Source organism: Delphinus delphis, chromosome 18 (assembly GCF_949987515.2).
Source record: "Delphinus delphis chromosome 18, mDelDel1.2, whole genome shotgun sequence".
In the NCBI taxonomy this organism is placed as follows: domain Eukaryota; kingdom Metazoa; phylum Chordata; class Mammalia; order Artiodactyla; family Delphinidae; genus Delphinus; species Delphinus delphis.
In genome coordinates, this window is record NC_082700.1 from 8,753,632 (window position 1) to 8,778,700 (window position 25,069).

General features: G+C 35.0%; 1 protein-coding gene across 1 annotated transcript in view; it reads left to right on the plus strand.

Annotated features, from left to right (window-relative positions):
- The first annotated feature begins 534 nt into the window (after positions 1-534).
- BRCA2 (BRCA2 DNA repair associated) overlaps positions 535-25,069 on the plus strand; it is a 53,372-nt gene continuing 28,837 nt past the window's right edge. Inside the window, exons 1-12 of the mRNA XM_059995993.1 lie at positions 535-618; positions 1,304-1,409; positions 3,952-4,197; positions 9,452-9,560; positions 10,206-10,255; positions 10,348-10,388; positions 10,598-10,709; positions 11,493-11,542; positions 11,806-11,917; positions 12,766-13,881; positions 15,308-20,281; positions 22,362-22,457. Coding sequence (XP_059851976.1) covers positions 1,343-1,409; positions 3,952-4,197; positions 9,452-9,560; positions 10,206-10,255; positions 10,348-10,388; positions 10,598-10,709; positions 11,493-11,542; positions 11,806-11,917; positions 12,766-13,881; positions 15,308-20,281; positions 22,362-22,457 — 6,973 coding nt within the window. The 5' untranslated portion in view covers positions 535-618; positions 1,304-1,342. The remainder of the gene's footprint in view (positions 619-1,303; positions 1,410-3,951; positions 4,198-9,451; positions 9,561-10,205; positions 10,256-10,347; positions 10,389-10,597; positions 10,710-11,492; positions 11,543-11,805; positions 11,918-12,765; positions 13,882-15,307; positions 20,282-22,361; positions 22,458-25,069) is intronic.

Below are 25,069 nucleotides of genomic sequence, written 5' to 3' on the forward strand. Positions count from 1 at the left end.
CACTCCTTAGGGCGCACTCAGCCGGGAAGGGAGTTATCCACAGCCACGGACCACTCTGGGGTTTTCTAACGTCTGCCCACTTTGGGGGACTCCCGCTTTTAGGACCAAACAGAGACTTTTCACAGACCCCAGGCCGCATTCGAGGGGGACCACCCAAACGTAACATGGAGCGAAGGGGGAGGAGGCGGCGAGTATACATAGGGCGTGGTGCCTCCAAGCAGCGCGGCCTAGTAGTCTGAAGGCTCAGGAGAAGAGAACGGACACCTCGGCTCCCTCTTTGGCGGCTCGGAACTGACCGTCAGGCAGCCAAACAAGTATTCGCTTTGGCCACAACTAGAGGCGGCGGAGACGCGGCCCGAGTCTGACTTCCGGGTGGCGCGCGCGCGCTGCGTGCAGCGTCATGGCGTCATCGCGTGACGTATCCCGTGAGCGGGCTTTTGGAGCGAGAGTCTGAAACCGCTGGGCGGAGGTGGGACTGTTACGGCTCCGCGCCGTGTGTGTTGTCTGGGTCGGTGGGTCGCGGCGAAACGGAGCCTGCGGGGTCAGATTTCTGATCTGAGTGCCGGCGCACGTTTTGTCAGCCTACTCTGGACAAAAACAGCTGCACCTCTGAAGGCGGTTAGTATTCGCAGGGGTGGAGACGGGCGGCGGGGAGTGCCTCCGGTGCCCGGGTGGGAGCCGGGCCTCGGGCCCTCACTGGTCCCTGCCCACCCCGCACTGACGGGGAGAAGGGACCCGCTCCTCGGGGCTCGAGGGCGCCCCTTCCCCGGGACTCCATTGCCCAGCTTTGGACGCCGCTTGTCCCAGACGTCTCAAGCTGAAGTTTCCTTAATTGGAATCACGATGAAGTTACTTTCACGGAATATTGCTATCTTGGAAAATGTCCTAGAGCCTGTGGCCCACTGTATCTGCCTCACTTAGTCCCCGGGTAACTGCTGTGTTAACGAAGATTTACTGATTGGGAATTGTCAAACGGTGTTGATCTAATAGCCCTCGCTAACTGCGCAGCCACTAGCCACACGTGACTAGTTAATTTAATAAAGAGTAAATAATATTAAAAATTCTGTTCTTGAGTCAGACTTGCCACATTTCAGATGCTGAATGTGGCCAATGGCTGCTCTATTGGACGGCACAGATATACAATGCTCTCTTCATCGCTGTGAGTTCGATTCTTTTCCCGAGTGGGACCGAGGTAAATAAGCATTGTAACTTTAGGCAGGTTTAGCCGCTTCCGCTTTTGCCTCAGAGTCACTTAAGAAGGACTGCATCCCTGTGAAGTGTATTTTGGTGTTCTCTTTTGCAGACTCCGTTACCAAACGTTGGAATAATATTGTAGATAAAAATGCCGATTGGATGCAAAGAGAGGCCAACGTTTTTTGAAATTTTTAAGACGCGATGCAACAAAGCAGGTATTGACAGATTTTATATAAATTGATCGTTTACATTGAGAAAAATGTTTTCAGAAAAATGTGTAATTATGCATGCTTGCTGAAAAAAATTCAGTACTTAATGTTTTTGTTTACACTATACACTGTGCTTTATGGAGTCATAAATCAGGAAAATAATCATTTACAGTTAAACAAATGATAAATATAGAACCTGTAGTGGATAAAGAGGAGACTGACCCCTTGATTAGCAGAATTGCTTTTAAAGCAGAGAACTTCTAGCAAATCAGAAGCACTGGTAACGTTACAGCAGAAGTTGTCAAACTTTTTGGTCTCAGTTCTCCTTACACTCTTAAAATGATTGAAGACCAAGAGCCTTTGTTTATGTAGGTTACCACATTAGAAATTAAAACTAAGAACTTAAAAAAATATTAATTTAATTAATAAAAATAAACCCATTGCATATTAAAATGAATAACATGTTTATGAAAAATAACTATTTTACAAGAAAAATGTGAGAAGAGTGACATTATTTTAAAATTTTGCAGTTCTCTTTACTATCTGGCTCAATAGAAGATAGCTGGATTCTCATACTCATTTCTGCATTTAATCTGTTACAATATGTTGTTTTGGTAGAAATACATGAAGAAAACTCAACCTCACACAGCAATGTAATTAGAAAAAGAAGTATTTTAGTAGTCTTCACTTAACTGTGGCTATTTTTCTTTGGTACTACTCGAAAACTTAAGACAAGTGGTAGTTTCTTAAAAGTTGCAATGTGGAATCCGAAACCATGTAATGAATTTTTCATACTCACATTAAATTCAATTAGTCTTTCTTGTACCTTGAATAAATCTTTTATCCATGTTGTAACATCATGCGTGGATTATTTGAAAAATATTAATGATATTCCATATATTGACACATTGCATTAGACATTATTAAAAAATCACATTGGAGGGCTTCCCTGGTGGTGCAGTGGTTAAGAATCCTTCTGGCAATGCAGGGGACACGGGTTTGAGCCCTGGTCCCGGAAGATCCCACATGCTGCAGAGTAACTAAGCCCGTGTGTCACACTACTGAGCCTGTGCTCTAGAGCCCACGACCCCACAACTACTGAGCCAGTGAGCCTCAACTACTGAAGCCCATGCACCTAGAGCCCGGGCTCCGCAACAAGAGAAGCCACCGCAATGAGAAGCCCTTGCACCGCAACAAAGAGTAGCCCCCGCTCGCTGCAACTAGAGAAAGCCCAACGCGCAGCAACAAAGACCCAATGCAGCCAAAAGATAAATAAATAAAATAAAATAAATAAAAATCACATTGGTTACCTCACTGAACTCAACAGAAAAGTCTTTTAAGATTGGGAAGACATCAAGCTCACAGAGGCTGATAGAGTTTTTAACAAAATTCTAATTCTCATTTGAAAGCTCACATGTTATCATTGGCAACAAACTGTTGTTTTCCCTGCAGTAACAGGCCCACTTCATTCACTTTCGAGAAAATGTCTACCAAATCACCCAACTCAGAATAACTTAGTCGTTCTTTCTTGTGAAAATGGCTTTCCATGAAAAGTGCTAATTCAGCTCACAGCTCATCACATGAGTGCTTTTTCTAAACAACTCTTGTGCTTAAATATGCAGAAATGCTTTATGAATGCTTCCATTTTTGTCACAGAGAATATTAAAAACATGTGCCCAAGGGTTAGGCTTTAATAAAACTAACTTTTGCTGCCTAGTTAAGGACACTTTAAGTTAAACTTGCTTTTTTGGCCGCACCACGCGGCATGTGGGATCTTAGTTTCCCGACCAGGAATGGAACCCGTGCCCCCGCATTAGGAGCATGGAGTTTTAACCACTGGACCTCCAGGGAAGTCCCGCTTTTTTGTTTTTGTTTCTGTTTTTTTACAAGTGCATGGTGACGAAGAAAACAGTGACTCCTAGTGCAGTTTGTGGCCACTGCCTTGACTCAGGCAAAGCTGTCATCAGTTTTACCCACCAGTGGTATAAATGTCAATGTTGGGAAAAAGGCAAATGATGGCTAATATTATTATGAAAATAGTTTTGACCTTATGGACCTCTTGAAATGGTCTTAGTGACCTTCGCCTCAAGTGGTCCACAGACCACACTTAGAGAACCACTACTTTAAGGATAGATCATAGGAGAAATTTTGTCTTTCTCTTTAACAGAGAATCTATTCCATTCAATTTGTGAGTCTGCATGTCTCTTGTACCTATAGATTTATCACAGCCACTTATGTAGTATTGATAATTACTTGAATTGTATCTGTGGAATGCATTCTTACTATGCATGATTTTTGTTTCTGAGTTGTGAATATGAAAGAAAACTTTAGAAGAGCTAATATAGGTAATAATCTCCTTGTAACTTTTGTAAACTTTTGTTATACCTTACTACAGATTGATAAGAGAACAGATTAATGATCCTGTTTAATTAGTATTCCTTAAAAGTAATCCACAGTCAGAATCTCAAGCAATTGTAATCTTTACTGGCTCATGGATTTTATTGTGTCACTGATTAAAACCCAGGTGGGATTTTAATTTTTCTTACAGATTTAGGACCAATAAGCCTTAATTGGTTTGAAGAACTTTCTTCAGAAGCTCCACCCTATAATTCTGAACCTTTGGAAGAATCAGAATATAAAATCAGCAGTTATGAAACAAACCCATTTAAAACACCACAGAGGAAACCTTATCATCAGTTGGCTTCAACTCCAATAATATTCAAAGAGCGAGGTCTAACTCTGCCACTGTACCAATCTCCTTTAAATGAATTAGATAAATTCAGATTAGATTCAGGTAAGTAATATGATGTGGTTGACTAGAAAAAACATGAACTAGTAATTCAGACAAATTACTGTTAAAAATCCCAGCTCTGTTGTTACCTATGTCATGTTGGTCAGCTCAACCTCTCTGGCCACACTTTCCCCACCTGAAAAGTGGACATGTGAAAATACTACCAAGGTTTGGATTAAATAAAATAATGTAGGTCCTTGATAAATGTTTCTTTTCCTCCTTCCTTTGATTAATATATCCTGCCCACTGAGATTTGCTAAATTATGTCATTCCTATACAAAAAAACCTAGGGCTTGTTTTGATGTTAAACTAAACTGTATTTCTGCAGGCTATCACAGAGGACAGATTCTTTTTAACAGTTGCTATAAGTGTCTTTTGATTCGGTAGCACTTTCTCAGGCCTGTGTGCCAGATGTTTGCAACTTATCATGTAATAAGATGATATATTCATTTAAATATTTATTACCTGCTTGATTTAAGTAACATACTCTTCCTTTCTTTGGAGTATTACTCTCTAGTAAGAGGAATTAACAGTACACAGATTAAGTACAGTTTAGGGTTGAATGTGGTACATGCCAAAAGAACAAAAAGTATAATGAGAGTTAAGAAGAAAGAAAGCATAAATAATACTGAGGACAATTAGGGAATATTCAGTTGAATTAAACCTTGAAGAATAGATGAGATTCAGAAATTTGAAGATGGAGTAGAGTGAGCGTGTTCTAGGCAGAGGGAAAAACATGAGGAAGAATATGTAGTTTGTGAAGTTAATAGCAAGGAATTCAGACTGTTTGGAGTGTTGCGTGTTTGAAAGGGACCAATAAACAGCCTAAGGCTAAAAAAAGCAGATTAGAGGCAGACATTGAATGCCAGGCTAAAGAAATTGAATTTATTTGATAGGTTGTTGAGCAGAGAAGTCACATGCAAATTTAATCATGCTACTTCCTGCTTCAAACCTTTGATTACCTCCCTTTGCCCTCATGATAAAATCCAGACTCCTTAATATGATTTACAAGGTCCTTTATAATCTGTTCTCTCATTAACTCTTGCCTCATCCTGCCATAATTCCCCTCCCACCCACCCTCAATTTTCCATTCATTTGTACTGAATTTCCTTCTGAAACCACCATGCTCTGTGGCTCTTTACACACTGTTACCTCTGCCCAGTACCTACTTACTTCTTATGCTTTGTCTAGCTAACTGACACGCATCTTTCAGATCTTGACTTATTTCTCTGCTTCTGGGAAGTATTGCCGCTTGCACTCCTTTAGCTTCCAGTGAAGGAGACTTAACATAAGCAATTATCCTCTGATTAGTGCTATGAAATAGGAAACTCATGGTATTAGAAAATGCACATATAAAAGGGGATGTAGGTAATGAGCAAAGATTTTCTTAGACATTATTGGATACCTAATGGCATACGTAGTGAGTATTCAGTAAGTATTTGTAGAATAAATATTTATTTTGCTTAGAAAGCCTAAAAATCTGGCAGCAGTCTTTGGAGATGTGTTTTTCAAAACGTGAGGCATGGACCATTAGACTCTCCTGAAGTGCTGATTGAAAAGGAAGATTCCAGGCACTTTTCTGAATCTATTAAATTAGAATCTCTGGGAATGGTGGTCATGAATGTACATTTTAAACTAATTGGGTGATTCTTATAGGAAGAGAAGACTGCAGGCAGGGAGATCAATTAGGAGACACATAGTGGTCCAGGTGATGGGAGCAGGTACCTGAAATAGAGTAATGGTAGTGAGTGGATATAGGAGGCAGAAACTATAGGACCCTGCAATAGCCTAGATATGGAAAATTCAGAAGAAAGGATCAAATCACAGGTGTAGGGCACGACTAAGAATGTAGTGGTGGCATTCGTAGAAATTGTAAGCACTGGGCGAAAAGCAGGTTTGAGAGGGAAAAGGTTTGAAAGGATGAAAAAAAGTAGGTTGAGGTTTGGATTGCAGTTTGAGAAAGTATTGGGATGTGAAGGTGGAGATGTCCTGAGAGCTTTTGGGAATACAAGACTGAAACTAAAGAAAGAATACAGGTGGGAGAGAAAGCTATAGGAATCAACTATCTGTTTGGAAAGTGAGGAAGTCATCAGATATGGTGAGAAAATTGATTATGATGAGGCCTAGGATAGAACCTTAGGGAATATTTAACAAATGAAACGTAGAAGAGGACACAGAAAAGGGAATCATCCATTCAACAAATAGTCCATGCTTGCTTTTTGCCTGGCAGCTTGCTTGGCATTAAGGATACAAACATGAATAAGATGGCTTTTGACCTCTGGAACTCAGTCATGTAGGGGAGAAAATATATAAATATACTGGTTGGTATATGTTATAATAGAGGCATGTATAAAGTACGATGTTATAGATATAGTAAAGGTAACAGCCATCTGTCTTAGTTGCTCAGGAAAAGCTCTGTAAACCAGTTTATACTGAATCTACTGAATCTTGAAAGACATACCTAGAGTTGGTGGTTTATTGTCTAATTGTAACCTGCTGGGATTGGTCTTTCTATAACCAAGGAAGGATAGGAATGAATTAATAAGGTCACTGTGGACTCACGGCAGAGGAGTTAACTTTTTTAAGGTTGCATAAATAATTCTGTTGACTTGAGACCTTTTGCTTTTAAGTTTACTTTAAATTGAGTATTGAAATGTAAGAGTAGGACTTAAACTGTTTTTAAACGTACTTAGTTCAGTTCTAACATCTAATATGTTATTTTTAAATTATCCATTAAATTCCATGAGGCAGTGTGCTGTTTCTTCTCAGCAGTCTTTCCTCTTGCATAAGATTCCATGAGTTTATCTTAACCATCGTTCGTCTTATTTATGAGCTCCTCAAGTTATTTGGGAAATATTTATTGGGGTATGAACTTCATTGTGCCTGGTTCATTTATTTATTTACTTTTCGTTTCTTACAGTTTCTATTCTTTTGCACTTCTTTTTATTGCTGAGCCAATATCAATACTTTATTATTAACTAAAGTCCTGTGTTTACACTAGGGTTCATTCTTTGTACAGTTCTGTGGATTTTGGCAAACGTGCAATGTCATGTACCCACCATTACAGCATCATACAGAATAGTTTCACTGCCCTGAAAATCCCCTGTGCTCCACCTATTCACCCTTCCTTCCTTCCCCCTAAACCCCTGGCAACCACTGATCTTTTTACTGTCTATAGTTTTGTCTTTTCCAGAATGTCATATAGTTGCTTCCTTCACTTAGCAATGTAAGGTTCCTCCATGTCTTTTCGTGGCTTGATAGCTCATTTCTTTTTATCATTGAATAATGCTCTTTTATGTGGATGTACCAGTTTGTTTATCCATTTACCTATTGAAGGACACCTTGGTTGCTTCCAAGTTTCAGCAATGATGAATAAAGCTGCTATAAACATTCATGTGCAGGATTTTGTGTGGACCTGAGTTTTCAATTCATTTGGGTAAACAGCTAGGAGTACAATTGCTGGATCTCATCCTAGAAGTATGTTTAGTTTTGTAAGAACTGCAAACTGTCCTCCAAAGTGGCCACACCATCTTGCATTCCCATCCACAGTGAATGAGAGCTTCTCTCGCTCCACATCCTCATCAGCATTTGGTGTTGTCTGTATTTTAGGTTCTAATCTAAATACACCATTCTAACGGGTGTGTAGTGGTATCATTGTTTGCCTTCTTTTTTAAGTCCATGTTTTTGTTTGTTCTGATTAGGACTTTATTTTAAGAAAGATCCTTAATCTTTCTTAAAACAAAGAAAGGGGAAAAGGTGAAATTTCAAAATAGGTTTAGTTACTTTTCAGTATCTTTAACTAAAAATCTCTTAGAGAAGGAGATTGGATATCTTGTTGAAGAAGGGTTTGCAATTTACACATACATTTGGCTTATGTGTATTGCCTGTTTCTTGAGAAAGGAGAATATAACACAGTGTTTGAGTAGGCTGCTACAAATAGTTTTCAGCTTGGTCTTTGCTTTGTTTCAGTAACACTAATGCAGCTTATTTTCCCCAAAGCTTCTCTAAGTTAGAGATTATAGGAACAGTTAAAGCGATTATTGTTATTTTTTATTATTAATTTTTATTGAGTATAGTTGCTTTACAGTGTTGTGTTAGTTTCTTGCTATAAAGCAATTACTTTTAAAAGCAATTTTTTAAGAGTAATAGTAAGCACCTCAAATGCCAAATTTGTGATACAGAAAATAGGAATATTGAAAAACTATAAATTGGAATTGATAGAGCCACATATAGCTTTAGAAACATTATTGTCTTAGAAAGTAGATTTGTTCAGTAAGAACAGACACAAGTATTATGTGTCACTGTCTACAACCCACTTTTCTTATCATTGCTAATTCATTCAGCCAGTATTTGTGGAGTGTCTATAATGTATCAGGCATTATTGTAGTTTCTAAGGATACAGTGATAAACAAAACAAGTCCTCTACTTCAAGGAGCACACAGTCTAATAGGGGGAACAGGAACAGTGTATGATAAACTACTCTGTGGGGAACACATCAGAGGGGCGGTCAGTCTCACCTTAGGGACCAGTAAAGATTTCTGGAGGAGGAACTTTCAAAATGGAAACCTGAAAGAGAATCTAGGTCAAGAGAAATAAAAAGAGGTAGAAAGAAACAGTTTGTACAAAGGCCTAGAGTGAAAGAGAACATCCTTGCAGAATATGCACGTGGATGGACATGGCTAAAATTAGGTTGTGAAAGAATGTCATTGTAAAAATTAAATCAGATTGTGAAAGGCCTTGTTACTAGGGAGTTTTGTTATGGAGTTTGAACTCAATCTTGAAAACAAGATCTTGAGAGGTTTTCAGCAGAAGAGTCATATGGTCAGGTTTTGTACTTTGGTATGTTTTCAGTAAATGTCTTTTCCTTTACTCTCACCTGTCAAGATACCATAGTACTGTGTGTAACTTAATGACAAGTCATGCCACATTTATTTTGTATTCCACTTGTGTACATTTCAAACAGTTTTCCCTACTATACTATGAACTCCTTGTGGTTAAAGCTCTGTCTTGAATTGTATTACTCAAACTGTCTTGGGCTTGTTGTATGTGTCACATGGTTGTTGAATGGGGGCAGACATCCTTTGAGACATCCCTTTTTGAGAGGAGTGAGCAAACTGAGAAACCAGTTCAGACTGAATTCCCCATGTATTCTCCTTCCCAATGTAGATGAGGCTTTCTGTTTTTAAATACTTCCAGAGAATAAAAATTTCACAATCTAGAACATACACATCCTCACTGAATTATTGCACTGTTTCAGGAAAGGACATTGCTAGTGGTAAACATAAAAGTTGTTGCACGACGAAGGTGAAAATGAATCAAGTAAACGATGTTACCAGCCCACCTCCAAATTCTTCTCTTAGTGAAAGGTATGATGAAGTCATTATATTAAAATATTTAAATGAAACATTTTCCTACATGTGATGTTTGTTATATACAGATGCATCTAATTTTCATGGTAATATTTTGCTGTAGAGCCTGGTAGAGGATCTTCTATTTTAAAATAATTTCCTTTTAGATTGAGTCCTTCAATACAATAATTTTTACATTACAAACATTTACTTTGTTTTTCTTATAACATTGAATTCACTATTTTCCTGTGTCTCCATGGAATTTTTAAGTAACAAAAATATTATTGATGAAAAGCAATGCCTTTGAAATATCCCGTTTAAAATAATTTATGTACTTTGAATCTTTGGAGATAATATGCTGCTGTTATAGAGTCACTTTATATAATTTTTAAATTCAAAATATACAATTCCTAACATCTAAAATTTGTGAGTACTTTATACATTACTTTCAATGGGGATTTTAAACATAAGTTAGTGGTTACTTAATTCTTCATGAGCTATTTACTTTTTAAAAAGTAATCTAAAAATATTACAAACTAGTATAATTCTAATAATTGATATGACTGAGAGTCCTTTTTTTTAATAAGATTAGTATTTTGTTTCTTTTTGCTATTTTTGTTCTCTTTTGAAATAATCTGAGGGATTTGTTTTGTTTTGTTTTAGTCCTGTTATTCTACGATGTACACATGTAACACCACAAAGAGAAAAGTCAGGTATGATTAAAAACAAGGCTTTTTATTTTTCAAATACTCTAAATTTTAATAAAAATAAAGCTTAGTAATTTTGTCCCTTGTTTTATCCTCAGTGATATGTGGAAGTTTATTTCATACACCAAAGCTCATGAAGGTAAATATTCTGCCTCGTTTATTTTTACTATGTGGTAATTGAGAATTTGACAGCAGTGTCATAAGTTTGCCCTCAGATTTACAGGTCTGTACTTGAGATTGATTCACATAGGCATTCAGTAAATGAAAAATGAAAAAAATAAGTGAATGAAAAAATATTCTTAATTATCAGTGCACTTCTGTGAAATAAACTATTTTCTTTATTTTCAGGGTCAGACACCAAAACGTATTTCCGAAAGTTTAGGAGCCGAGGTGGATCCTGATATGTCTTGGTCAAGTTCTTTGGCCACACCACCAACACTTAGTTCTACTGTGCTCATAGGTAATACTAGCAAATATGTATTATATAAGATGATGTTGATAAATTATCATCTGTAATGCTTCTGTCCAAAGAAAAATATGAAAAGATGATTAGATAGTAATCAGATTAGATAATACTGTTTTTGATAGGTGTGTTGGTAGTTCAGAATAATTTTATTCTGTTTAGTGTAGATTGAAATAAATCTCAAGTGCATTAAATGATATTTTAGAGGAATCAAATTAATTTATACACAAACCAGGATTTTTTTTTTTATTCTAGGAAAAATACATTCCATGTTGATTCCTCTTTAGCTGGGCATTTAATTTTCTTCTTTTCTTGCTGAGATGAAATAATATAGGTAAAGCATGTTGAAAAGTTAGAAGTGTTTAACGTATGATATGCCTTTCAACTATATTGTTATCTAAAAAAATACTAAAGTCTACAAGCTTTTGCTTTTAAGTCATGACCTCACAGCTTCATCTGATTTTCCAAGCCTTTGTGGACCGTATTACCTTCAAGTATTACCTTGTGGACACTATTACCTTCAAGTCAGGATCAGCAAACCATAGTTTCTTACCACTTTATCAGTGGTACTAAGGAATTGTGAGCACAGCTTACCCACTGTGTTGATTGACCTTTCTATCATTACTATACTTCGATCAATTAATTTTGTTTCAAATGTGTCATTTAATCCAATAGTGCATGTTTCTTTTGATGTCTGACCAAAAAATACATAAGTTTTACATGAACTTTAATGTACGACATATGATACAGTATAGGTAAATTGAACTTTTTTTCTTACAGTCAGAGATGAAGAAGCATCTGCAACTGTATTTCCTAATGATAGTACTGCTGTAAGTAAATATGACAAATTGATTATGCTGTTGCAATTGCATATAATTTCAGAATGCCTTGAAAAATTATTTATCTTGCATTTTTCATTCTCTAATTTATGATTTATCTAAGCCTTTGAGGAAGTCTCTAAACCTGTTTCTATATGTGATTTTCTTTGACTTACTATGAAACTTTGCTGTCTCTCTGTTTAAGAATAAGTTGAATATACTATATGTATAGTGAGAGTTTTTATACTAGTGATTTAAAAGCATAACTTTTGCAGATTTCGAAAAGCTATTCTTCTAACCATGATGAAAGTCTGAAGAAAAATATTACGTTTATCCCTTCTGGGCCAGACAGTGAAAACAAAAATCAAACAGAAGCTAAAACTCATGGTAAGTCCTTCTGTTTAATTGAACTACTGTTTTCAACTGACATCATTGAAATATTGCTCCTCTTTTCTTGAAAAGAAAACACATTGCTTCTCCTTTCATGATTACTGAAGGTATTGAGAATAGAAACTAACTTGATTTAGATGAAAATGTTTAAACATCATACTAGGACAATACTATTCAAAGATGCTGTTGTGACAAGAAAACCCATAACTCAAAACTCACAGAGATGCAGATTAAGACTTAATGATTAACTAAATGTGAAAACCTTATTTTCTAATTAGAAAGTAAGTATGGTTGCAGATATACCTAAAGTTACCTAATCAGGTCATTGGAATATTGCATATTCTTAGTATTTGTGTATATCTGTATAAATGTATAGGATTGTATATCTGTGTGTGTGTGTATGTATGTATAAAATGAGACTTTATTGCCGGTTGTAGGGCCACAAAATTTGGAACTTCTAGTTTGATAAATCTTAGAATATTAAATTGTGTATATATAGTAAAATTGAGTGAGTTTCAGTTGTGTAGAGCTGGTAAAGAAGGGTTATTAGGGATTGAGTATGAATAAAAGGCTTTGAATACACTGGAATCAGTCTTGACCAGAAGAACAGGGCAAGGTTGGTGCCTCCTTACCCAAAAAATACCTAGTACTCAGGACAACCCTTTAAATGCTTATTTATTTATGTACTTATGTATTATTTATGTACTCAGGACAACCCTTTAAATGCTTATTAAATATGTTATTCAGTGTATACTATTTCTATGAAAAAGGTTTGAGAATAGTATAAATTATATGGTTGTGTTATAAAACGTTATTAATAATGCTTCTGCTTTATATTTTAACAGGATTGGAGAAAATGTTAGAGGATTCATTTGGTAAAGTAAATAGCTGCAAAGACCATTTTGAAAAGTCAATGCCATATGTCCTAGAAGATGAAGTATGTGAAACAGTTGCAGATATCTCTGAAGAAGATAGTTTTCCAGTATGTGTTTCTAAATATAAAACAAGAAATCTCCAAAAAATAAAAACTGGCAAGACTAGGAAAAATATTTTCAATGAAACAAAAACTGATGAATATGAAGAAGCTAAAATACAAATGACAGAAAATAAACATTCGTTTGTACCTGAAATGGAGCCAAATGACAGTGATCCATTAGATTCAAATGTAATAAATCAGAAGCCCCCTGGGAATGGAACTGACAAAATCTCCAGGGAAATTGTACCATCTTCAGCCTCTGAATGGTCTCACCTAACCCTCTCGGGTCTAAATGGAACCCAGATGGAGAAAACATCCCTACTGCGTATTTCTTCTTCTGACCAAAATAATTCAGAAGACATCATAGGTACAGAGAAAGAACGTACCAACTTCATTACTTTAGAAAATTCTTTGCTGCATATTTCAAGCATATCAAAAACAGTGAAGATATTAAATGAGGAAACAGTGGTAAAAAAGAGAGATGAAGGGCAGTGTCTTGAGTCTCGTGAAGATTCCACTGTTGTGGGAAAGCAAGCACTATCTGATTCTTCTCTAATAGCTTCTCCACTTCAGGGTATCAAGAAGTCTGTATTCAGGATAAGAGAATCACCTGAAAAGACTTTCAGAGCAGATTTCTCAAGCAATATGACCGATGCAAACTTTAAAAAAGAACCAGAAGCCTCTAAAAGTGGATCGGAAGTACAAACTGTTTGCTCACAGAAAGAGGATTCTTTACATACAAGTTCAGTTGATAATGGCAGCTGGCCAGCCACCACCAAACATACTTCTGTAGCTTTGAAGAACGCAGGTTTGATATCCAGTTTGAAAAAGAAAACAAAAAAGTTCATTTATGCTATATGTGATGAAACATCTTATCAAGGACTGAAAATGCAGAAAGACCAAGAATCAGAACTAACTAACTCTTCAGTCCAATTTGAAGCAAAGCCTTTGGAAGCACCACATACATTTACAAATGTTGATTCAGGTACCTCTGTGTGTGTGTGTATGTGTGTGTGTGTGTGTCTGTGTGTGAATAGTGTGTCTAGTTTTATGGATGGTGACAAGTTTCTTATTTGAATATGTGAATCTTTCTTCAACCTTTTTAAAAAACACTTTCTGCTTTCATTCTGCAGTTTTTTCTTCTGTAGTGCTTTGGGGTTTTTTTTAAATCTGTATTTTATATTCAGTATCAGGCATTGTTGTTTAGGCCTTTGATTACCAATGTTCAGAATCATTTCATTCAAACTTGTTGGATTAATTTGCATAGTATATATATAATCATAACTCTTGAGACAGAGCATGTGATTCATAAACATCAAGAGCTTGGCTACTTAATTCCTGCTTTAATTTTCAGTATTATATGCAAGTTGGACAATTCTATAAATATGTTGTGCTATTTAATATGTATTTTCTTTAAAGCATGTAAAAAATAGAAAAAAGCTAACTGCCAGCTAAGTTTAATGTAAGGCAGTCATAAAATAGTGACTTTTTTGTTGTTATTACATAGTTTTTTAAATATTTAGAGATTGCTTAGAGTTATTACTATATCTCTGGGTGTCAGGAATGTGCACAATGAAACTCATTTTTTATTTGAGCAACAGTTTATTTACCAGTAACTATATTGTATGTTAAACAGGTGATTTTATCTCCCTGTGTGAAGATTTGAGTGGGTGGTGGTATCTCAGTGAACAATAGGTTTGGTGGAACTGGAGTAGAGAACACTTTGAGATTTAGGTTAATTTCCAGAGAAAAATGTTTGATATTGTATATACCAGAGATAAAACCAATGAAACAGCTAATATGTAGTAGTGGTTAGTGATTAAATGAAATGAGATTAACAATTTTGACTTGTTAGTAGGAAATTCAGAGGGTCAATAAAATTAACGAAACAGAGCAGTTTAACCCATTTGCCTGACATTGGGAAGTCTTTCAGGCCTTTCATGTGAAGAACCTTTTTTAAAAAGTTCATTTTGGGTTTGTTTTTTTTTTTTCAATGTGAAAGACTGAATTAACCAAAGGAAATGGTTAGTTTTCTAATTCCTTTTCTTTGCCTTGCTTTTCTAACTCCTATTACATCAATATTAGCAAAGAATTTTTTCTAATTTTATTTTCCAATAAAATTACTTTGAGTTTTACTTATGGCAGCTAGCTGCTTTCTTGAACTACTTACTAATTTTAATTGAGTTGATAAATACTATTAAAAAAACCTAGGTCCTATATATCTTTAGTTGGGAAATGTAATAAATTCAAAATAGAGAATATTTAGAATTCTTTTAAACCTGACATTCACTTCTTGCTTTTCATGTAATTCTTGTTTTAGACACTACCTTTTTAACTTAGTGGAAAATATTTAGTGAATGTGATTGATGGAACTGCAATTTCATCTTGTCACTTTGTGTCTTTATGCTTAGGTTTATTGCATTCTTCTGTTAAAAAAAACTGTTTACAGAATGATTCTGAAGAACCGGCTTTGTCTGTAACCAGCTCTTTTGGGACAATTATGAGAAAATGTTCTAATAATGAAAGCAGTTCTAATAATAATAAAACAATATCTCAGGATCTTGATTATAAAGAAGCAAAAATTAATAAGGAAAAACTGCAGTCATTTATAACCACAGAAACTGGTTATGTGTCATGCTTGCAGGAAAAGCACTGTGAAGATGATCCAAAAAGCCAGAGAGTTTCAGATATAAAGGAAAAAGTATTGCCTGCAGTATTTCAGCCTGCATTGCCACATTCAGAGGAATGTAATGATATTCTCTTCCAATCCCAGGAAAGCTTTTTACATGGCCATGATAATACCACCATTTTAACTCATAGCTCCAAGGATCTTCTGTCAAATCCAGTTGTGATTTCTAGAGGAAAAGAATCATATAAAATGTCAGAGAAAATAAAATCTGAGAATTGTGAAGCTGGTTTTGAATTAACCAAAAGTATTTCCATGGAAAAGAATCAAGAAACATGTGTTGTAAATGAAAATTCTAAAAAAGCTGAGCTGTTGTCACCTGAAAAATACATAACAGAAGCATCACCTTCTATGAAGGTACAGTTCAACCAAAATACAAATCTCACAGTAATCCAAAAAGACCAAGAAGAAACTACTTTAATTTCAAAACTAACTGTCCCTCCAAACTCTGAAGAACTTTTCCCAGACAAAGAGAATAATTTTGTCTTTCAAACAACTACTGAAAGGAATATTCCTGTTTTAGGAAACATTAAGGAAGTTCATGAGGCAGACCTCAGTTGTTTAAGAGAAGCTGTTCCCGAGAACTCTGCCATAGTAGCATGTACAGACATAGATGACGGACAAGCAGCCAAAGTGTCGATTACAAAAGATTTTGGTTCATCAGATGTAGTCTGTGATCTTGCAGAGAAGAATAGAAATAGTGTAAAGCAACCACCAAAAATAACTCTAGGTCAAGATTCAAAGTCAGATGTCTCGTTGGATATAGATATGAAATCAAACAGAAATAATGATTGCATGGGCAAATGGGCAGGACTCTCAGATTCGATTTCAAGTCACAATTTTGGACGTGGCTTCAGAACAGCTTCTAATAAAGAAATAAAGCTGTCTGAACACAACATTAAGAAAAGTAAAATGCTCTTCAAAGATATTGAAGAACATTATCCTACTAGCTTAGCCTGTGTTGAAATTGTAAATACCGTATCATTAGAAAATCAAAAGAAAGGAAGCAGACCTCATGAACTTGATTCACAGTCAGTTAATACTGTATCTGGGTATGTGCAGAGTAGTGCAGTTGTTTCTGATAGTGGAAATAGTCACACAACTCCTCTAGTTTTATCTTTAAAGGGAGACTTTAACTCAAACCATAATTTAACACCTAGCCAGAAGGCAGAAATTACAGAACTTTCTACTATATTGGAAGAATCAGGAAGTCAGTTTGAATTTACACAGTTTAGAAAACCAAGCCACATGTTACAGAGTAATCCATTTGAAATGCCTGAAAACCAGATAACTGTCTTGAATACCACTTCTGAGGAATGGAAAGATGTTGATCTTCATCTCACAATTAATGCCCCATCTCTCAGTCAGGTGGGTAGCAGCAAGAAATGTAAAGGTATAGTTGGAGGTAAGCAAAAGTTGGCTTGCTTCTCAACAACAAACTGTAACAAAAGTGCTTCTGGTTATTTAACAGATAAAAACGAAGTGGAGTTTAGGGGCTTTTATTCTGCTCGTGGTGCAAAACTGAATGTTTCTAGTGAATCATTGCAGAAAGCCATGAAACTGTTCGGTGACATTGAGAACGTTAGTGAGGAAACTCCTGCAGAAGTAGATCCAGGAAGTTTCTCTTCAAGTCAGTGTAATGATTCTGATGTTTCGATGTTTAACGTAGAAAATTACAGCAATGATAAAAATTTAAGTGAGAAAAATAATGAATGCCAACTAACGCTACAAAATAACATTGAAATGACTACTGGCATTTTTGTCAAAGAATATACTGAAGACTACAGGAGAAATACTGAAAATGAAGATAACAAATATACTGGTTTTGTTTGTAACTTAGAATCTGATGGCAATGCTTCAAGTAAAAATGATACAGTTTATATTCGTAAAGATGAAAATGGCTTGCCATGTATTGATCAACAAAACATACATCTAAAATTATCTAGCCAGTTTATGAAGGAGGGAAACATTCAAATTAAAGGTTTGTCAGATTTAACTTGTTTGGAAGTTGTGAAAGCTGAAGAAACATTTAATGTTAATATGTCAAATAAAAAAGAGTCAGCCACTAACAAGATGAGGCAAAATATAAAAGATTTTGATGTTTTTGATTTGTCCTTTCAGACTGCAAGTGGGAAAAACATCAGAGTCTCTAAAGAGTCTTTAAATAAAGTTGTAAATTTCTTTGATGAAAAATCTGCAGAAGAACTGACTAACTTTTCAGATTCCTCAAATTCTGAATTACTTTCTGGCATAAATATCAACAAAATAGACATTTCAAGTCATGAGGAAACAGATACGGTCAAAAACAAAATATTGAAAGGAGGCGACCCAGTTGGTATTAAAAATCAAGTACTGACTCTCCAGCAGAGACCTGAATGTGAAATCAAAAAGATCATAGAACCAGCCATGTTGGGTTTTCATACAGCTAGTGGGAAAAAAGTAAAAATTGCGAAGGAATCTTTGGACAAAGTGAAAAATCTTTTTGATGAAAAAAAGCAAAATAATAGTGAAATCACTAATTTCAGCCATCAAGGGGCAAAGACGCTAAAGGACAGAGAGCTATGTAAAGAAGGGCTTGAATTAGCATGTGAGACAGTTGAAATAACTGCCCCAAAGCATGAAGAAATGCAGTATTCTCTAGAGGAGAAAAGGCTTGTTTCTAAGGAGACAGGCATGCCACCCAGGTTCTTAAGTGATCATTTATACAGACAAAGTGAAAATCTCAAGATATCAAATAGTATCTCTCTGAGAAAAGTACATGAAAATATAGAAGAAGAAACAAGAGAAAGTCCTATAACTTGTTATACAGATCAGTCCACTTGTTCAGCCATTGAAAATTCAGCTTTAGCCTTTTACACAGGACGTGGTAGAAAAATTTCTGTGAGTCAGGCTTCACTATTTGAAGCCAAAAAATGGATTAGAGAAGGAGAATTGAATAATCAACTAGAAAAAATAAATTCTGCCAAGGTTATATGTTTAAAGGAATATCCTGGAGATTGTGTAGGAAATCCTTCATGTGGAAATAGTTCAAACAGTATCATAACTGAAAATGACAAAAATCTCTCTGAAAAACAAGATTCAACTTCCTTAAGTAACAGCATGTCTAACAGCTATTCATATCATTCTGATTTTTCTCATTCCAATGAGTTATTTAATAAGTCAGAGTATCTCTCAAAAAATAAAAGTCATAATTCTGATATTGAGTCAGTAGTGAGGAATGTCAAAGATAGAAAAAACACTAGTTTTTCTGAAATAATATCCACTGTAAGAGAAGCAAACATAAACCCACAAGCTGTAGACAAAGATAGTTGTGTTCAGAAACTTGTCACAGACTCTTCACCATGCAAAAATACAAACACAGCTGTTGAAGTGGCCATATCTGATTCAAATAATTTTGAGACAGAGCAACCTGCACTCAGTATAGCAAGTGATAAAATAGCCTTTGTTTCTCATGAAACAAAAGTGAGAGAGAGGTTTACAGACAACTGCAGGAAGGTAACTAAGCAAAACACTGAGAGTGAATCAGGCACTGGCCGAACAAAAATTGTGACACATTCTCATAAGGCATTGGGTGATTCAGAGGATATTATTTTTCCTAACTCTCCAGATAGTGAAGAACATAGTATGCATTCACACGAGGTTTTTCCTGACATTCAAAGTGAACACCTTTTACAACATGACCAAAGTATATCTGGATTGGAGAAAGTTTCTAAAACACCACTTTGTCATATTAATTTGAAAACTTCTGATAAGTGTAAATTTAACATGGGAAAATGTCCCAAGTCAGTCTCTTCTGTAAATGTTTGTGGGATTTTTAGCACAGCAAGTGGAAAATCTGTACAAGTATCAGATGCTGCCTTACAAAAGGCAAGACAGGTATTTTCTAAGACAGAAGATAGTGGTAAGCAACTCTTTCCCCAAGTATCATTTAAAAGTAATGAAGAACATTCAAACAAGTTTGCAAGAGAAGAAAATACTGTGATACATACCCCCCAAAATTTACTATCATCTGCTTTCTCTGGATTTAGTACAGCAAGTGGAAAACAGGTTCCAGTTTCTGAGAGTGCCTTTTGCAAAGTTACGGGAATGTTCGAGGAATTTGATTTAATTGGAACTGAATGTAGTCTTCAGCATTCACCTCCATCTAGACAAGATTTATCAAAGATACTTACTCTTTCTTGTATTGATAAGAGAACCTCAGAACACTCTGTAAGCTCCAAAACGGGAAAAGCCTATAATGAAGAGTTTAAATTATCAAACAACTATAACATTGAAAGTGGTTCTTCAGAAAATAATCATGCTATTAAAGCTTCTCCATATCTCTCTCAGTTTAAGCAAGACAAACAACAGTTGATGTCAGGAACCAATGTATCACACATTGATAACATTCGTCTTTTGGGTAAAGAACAAGCTTTACCTAAAAATATAAAAATGGAAATTGGGAAAACTGAAACTTTTCCTGATTTTCCTATGAAAACAAATACAGAAGTTTGTTCTCCTAACTCCAAAGATCCAGAAAAGTATTTTGAAACAGAAGCAGTAGAGATTGCCAAAGCCTTTATGGAAGATGATGAGCTGACAGATTCTGAACTTCTAAGCCACGCCAAACACTCTCATTTTACATGCCAAAAAAACAAGGAAACGGTTTTGATAAATTCGGGAATTGGAAAAAGAAGAGGAGATGCACTTGTCACAGTTGGTAAGTGTCTGTTATTTCCTGTTGGTTTCCCAATCACTTTTTAAATTAAATCCGTAATAATTCTGATATGCTAGGTTGTAGCAATTAGGATATTATACACTGAATATATTTTTTCAGACTTTTATGTGTAGTTTGGGAGAATGCGATTTCACTCGTGATATCACTGAGTCTGTGTACCAAGAAGTCATTGGCTGAGTCCTGTTTACATACATATACATAGAGAGGGAGAGCGAGCGCAGAGGTTCAGACTCTGGGTCTTAAGAACTTTAAAAGTTAGTTTCTAATTATAGGTGTTGCTTAGCTTTTTTTTTTTTTCCATCCAGGAAGTGTTCTAAAATCAGTTACCGTTAGCAAATAGTATTCTGGTCTTAATGCCATTTGGAGTATGTTCTAATTTCTCTTTTAAATGTAGTATAACAACTTAGTTCAATTATTAGGTTAATTGGATGTTTGATTTTTTTTTTCTGTTAGTATCTCTGTCTAGGAGTAATCTTAAATAATTGAATCTGTTGATTAGTTACAATTAAAGTAAATAAAAACTAACTCTCCAACTTTTAAGTGGATGATCTTAAATACCTAGCTACTGTTTAAAAACTCTAGACTGGTAGAGTAGTTGAGTTACCACAACTTTTCTTGTCCAGTTCCTTCACATTACGGAGAAAGACACTGAAGCCAGTGAGTTCATTCTTCCACTTGGTGCATTTTGCCCTTAAGTCATCCTGGTGGATACAGACTTGCTTAATCAAGTCTTATCCAGGTCACATTCTTTACCAAGTTTATGTTATGGGCAAAGTAGTAAGTTTATAATACTTACCTTAAACTGTTGCTGTTCTCTAGTGCAAAATTATGAGGTGCAGATGCTTAACGATATTCATAATTCTTTCATGGAAAATAATGGCTTTATTTATAGGACCCCGTTTTGTTCATGTGTGTACTAAAGTGGGTTGGCCTTATGCTTAGGAATAAAAACAACTCAGACTTCTACTAAATGTTCTCAACAACGTCACTGTTTCATTTCCCTCACTTCTGTTAGATATCAATATATATAGTTTAATCAGCTTCTGGTTACTTGAATAGTACAGGTTCGTGTCAAGCAATTAAGTCACTTTATAATCTAACACTTGATAAAGACTTGCATGGACATTTTTATTTATTAAATCCTTCAAGTTTGCTTTCTTTAATAAAACGTCAATTCCTAATAGCCTGTGGCTTTGTGGTTTATCTCCACCTTGACTCTGTATGCAATTCAGGTTTCCAATAAAACTTGATTTATACTTTTAAAAAAGTATCAAAGAGCAAAGTATCTGTTAACACATTATCTCAGGATGACATGGAAATGCATAACAAATTATGGTTTAAGTTTACTCTCAGCCTTTGTAGAGTTTTTAAATAAGAAGTACATATTGGCTTCCCTGGTGGCACAGTGGTTGAGAGTCCACTTGCTGATGCAAGGGACACAGGTTCGTGCCCCGGTCCGGGAGGATCCCACATGCCGCAGAGCGGCTGGGCCTGTGAGCCATGGCCGCTGAGCCTGGGCGTCTGGAGCCTGTGCTCCGCAATGGGAGAGGCCACAACAGTGAGAGGCCCGTGTATCGCAAAAAATAAATAAATAAATAAAAAAGAAGTACATATTACTTTTGGTAATACTTGGATGTAATTTTGGTAATTTAAAATCTTTTTTCCTACTCACTGACTCTAATTCAAGGATCTATATCATAAATTCCTTCTTGAGTGTAATGCAAAAAAAAAAAAAAGTTTACTTGGAGAAATTTTGTTTGTCCTTATTGCCAGTAAACCTAGGGTTACTAAGTGGCAGCTTATTAAAAAATAGCTTATGTGTGATATCTGGTAACACCTGTTTATCCCTGGACCCTATTAAATAGTGGTATTTTAAATGGTCAAAAAATAATAGAAATTAAATTGATGTTGAAAAATTAATTTTCTCCTTCAAAATAGAATTTTCACTAGTTAGCATATTGTAAGAGTCAGTATTTTAGTTTTAAAAAAATGGACTATAGGCTTTTTTTAAAAAAATTTGATATTATATGTTTTAAAAACATGTATGGAAATTTCCTTTTAGGAGAACCCCCAATCAAAAGAAACTTGTTGAATGAATTTGACAGGATAATAGAAAATCAAGGAAAATACTTAAAGGCTTCAAAAAGCACTCCAGATGGTAAAATTTGCTTTTTATCCATATCTTTTTTTATAGTTACTATACTTAGTATTCTTTGAGTTATTTTTCTTTGGGTATGTAGGTAATTGGGCACGCCTTTACAGTGTGGTTTGTTAAAGCTTACATCTTGCCTTGTTTTGTTATGTGAGCTTTTCCTTCATAATACCTAGTATAATGTGGAAGTTCTCCATAATTGAGAAATGTGAAATGATAACAAAATAATGACTTTTAAAATAAAAAGCTGTAAGAATTTAGTAAGAACTTAGTAAAATACTTTAAGCTCAGGTTCTAGAATCTAGTTGATTTCATAATATTTACATGAATCAGTTATTTAATTGAAAAACAGTGACTTTCAAATTATGTTATTTCTTATACATTTATTAGATGGGATTCTTCAGCAAGGAAGAGCTTTCCCTTAACAACTGGGGATGAACTCTATAGTTCCTCCTAAAAAGGCAGGGTAAATATTGAATTCTTTCCCTTTACTTACCAATTTTCAGAGTAAAGAGTAGTTGGTGTAGTAATCACTACTAATGGTAGTAGAGGAATTTTTTTCTTAGTTGAGTAAAACTGATTTCTTAGATTTTTATTTATAATGTATATATAAAGTTTAAAAGAACACATTATAAGTAATGTATTTCTTTACAAAAGAAAACATTTTTTGATGCTCAAATCATTTCAAATTTGAAAGTGGAAACCTCTTCAAGTATTTCCTAAGAGTTTTTTTTTTAATACGCTTTAATTAACCTTTGAACACTTTCTTGCTTTTTATTTTCACAAAAAGATTTCTTAGGGAGTCATTGTAATTCCCTGCCCCAGTTCTAGAATCCTTAAAATCTACAAAGATCCTTCCAGTGGTTAATATTTTTTAAAAAACAAAATTTGAATGCTAACTATGCTCATAGCTGCTGGTGTATTTTTTATTAATGCTGCATTCTTGGTTTCTAATAACCTTAACATATTTACTTATTTGCTTTATCTTCCAGCCATGGTTCTCAAACTTTTTGATCTCAAGATCTCTTTATATTCTTAAAAATGATTGAGGATCCCAAAGAGCATTTGGTTGTGTGGATTATATCTATTTATATTTACCATATTCAACATTAAAACTGAGAAATTTTAATATTTATAAATATTAAATATTGTGCATTGGTCAGTTTGAAAATATTAGTTCAGAGTTATGCAGCTCTTCCAAACGTTGACACATTTTATTATACAATCTTAAACAATTACTTTTGTTAATGTCACCACTGATCTAATCTGAAAATTTAGTATTGGGAAATTGTCAAGCTAACAGCCAGATACAAGCATTCCAAAATTGTCATTTTGTTTAAAAGCTTGAATTTTACAATTCAGTTTGTTTGGCAGCAAATACTCTCACTTGTTTTTTTGTAGTGATAAGCTCATTTCATTCATTTTTGAAGAAATATCTGCTGCATACCCAAGTCTGAAAGATTGTGATTTGTTGGTTATTCTTTCAAGTAAAAATGGAATTCTTTGGGACAAAAATGATTAGTGCAGTTCACATACAGTGCATTTCCTCAAGACAATTATTGCACTAAAGTATGCAGCAGGACATACCAGCAGTGCTAATGTCAACACAGTGAGAAAGATATATATAACTTCTTCTCCTCCTCCTTCTTTTCCTTTTTCAACTTCTTCTTCTCCTTCTTCTTCTTATTATTATATGATTATTATTACGATAGATTGACAGCTTGGATCCCCTTTAAGGGTTGTGGGTTCCTCCCACCCAGGGTTCCATGGATCACTTTGAGAATCACTGTCTTACAGTATATGTATAATAGCTTCAAGTTTACAATACCAGTGTTAATAAATACCAATAGTAAAACTACTAAGGGAAATTTAAGAATTCTTTGCAGTTTTTGTCCTAAGAATATATATCATTAAGAATGTGTAGTCAAAGTTCTGTGTTCAAATGCCACTCAAAATAATTATCTTGTTTGCGGTTAACAATTTAATAATTAGGTTAGATTCGTTAGTTTTCAATTTTAGGGTTTGCTTTTTCTTTTTTAATTTTATATTTGAATATATAGAACGTTTACATAGTTCATTCATCAAAACTACAAAAAGGTTTACTTGGAGAAGCCTGATTTCCATCGCCATCTCCTCTACACTGTTCACCACCTTCCTCACTACCTTGATAACTATTTTAAATGGTTTTTGGTCTGTCCTTTTAGGGTTTCTTTTTGTGAAAATAAGTAAATATGTGTATATATGTTCTCATTACGTTTCTTTCTTACTCAGAAGGTATCAGTATGCATATGGTTTTGTACCTTCTTTGTTTGTTGTTTACTTTAGAATTTCTCTGGAGATCATGCCTTAATGAGTATCAAGAGATCTTCCTCGTTCTTTCTTGTGGTTGTTTAGTACTTGATCATGTCGCTGTATCAGTGTATTCTGGTTTATTCAACCAATCCCGTCCCTACTAATGGACTAGTTTTGAAGATTTAAGAAGTACAAGTTACCTGCTGAGAATGAATAATATCTACAGTTTAGCTTGTCAACCTTCATAAAACTTTTAAATATTATATTTGCATTGGCAATTCACTAACACATTTGAGTTATGATTAACATCAGCTGACTAAATTTAT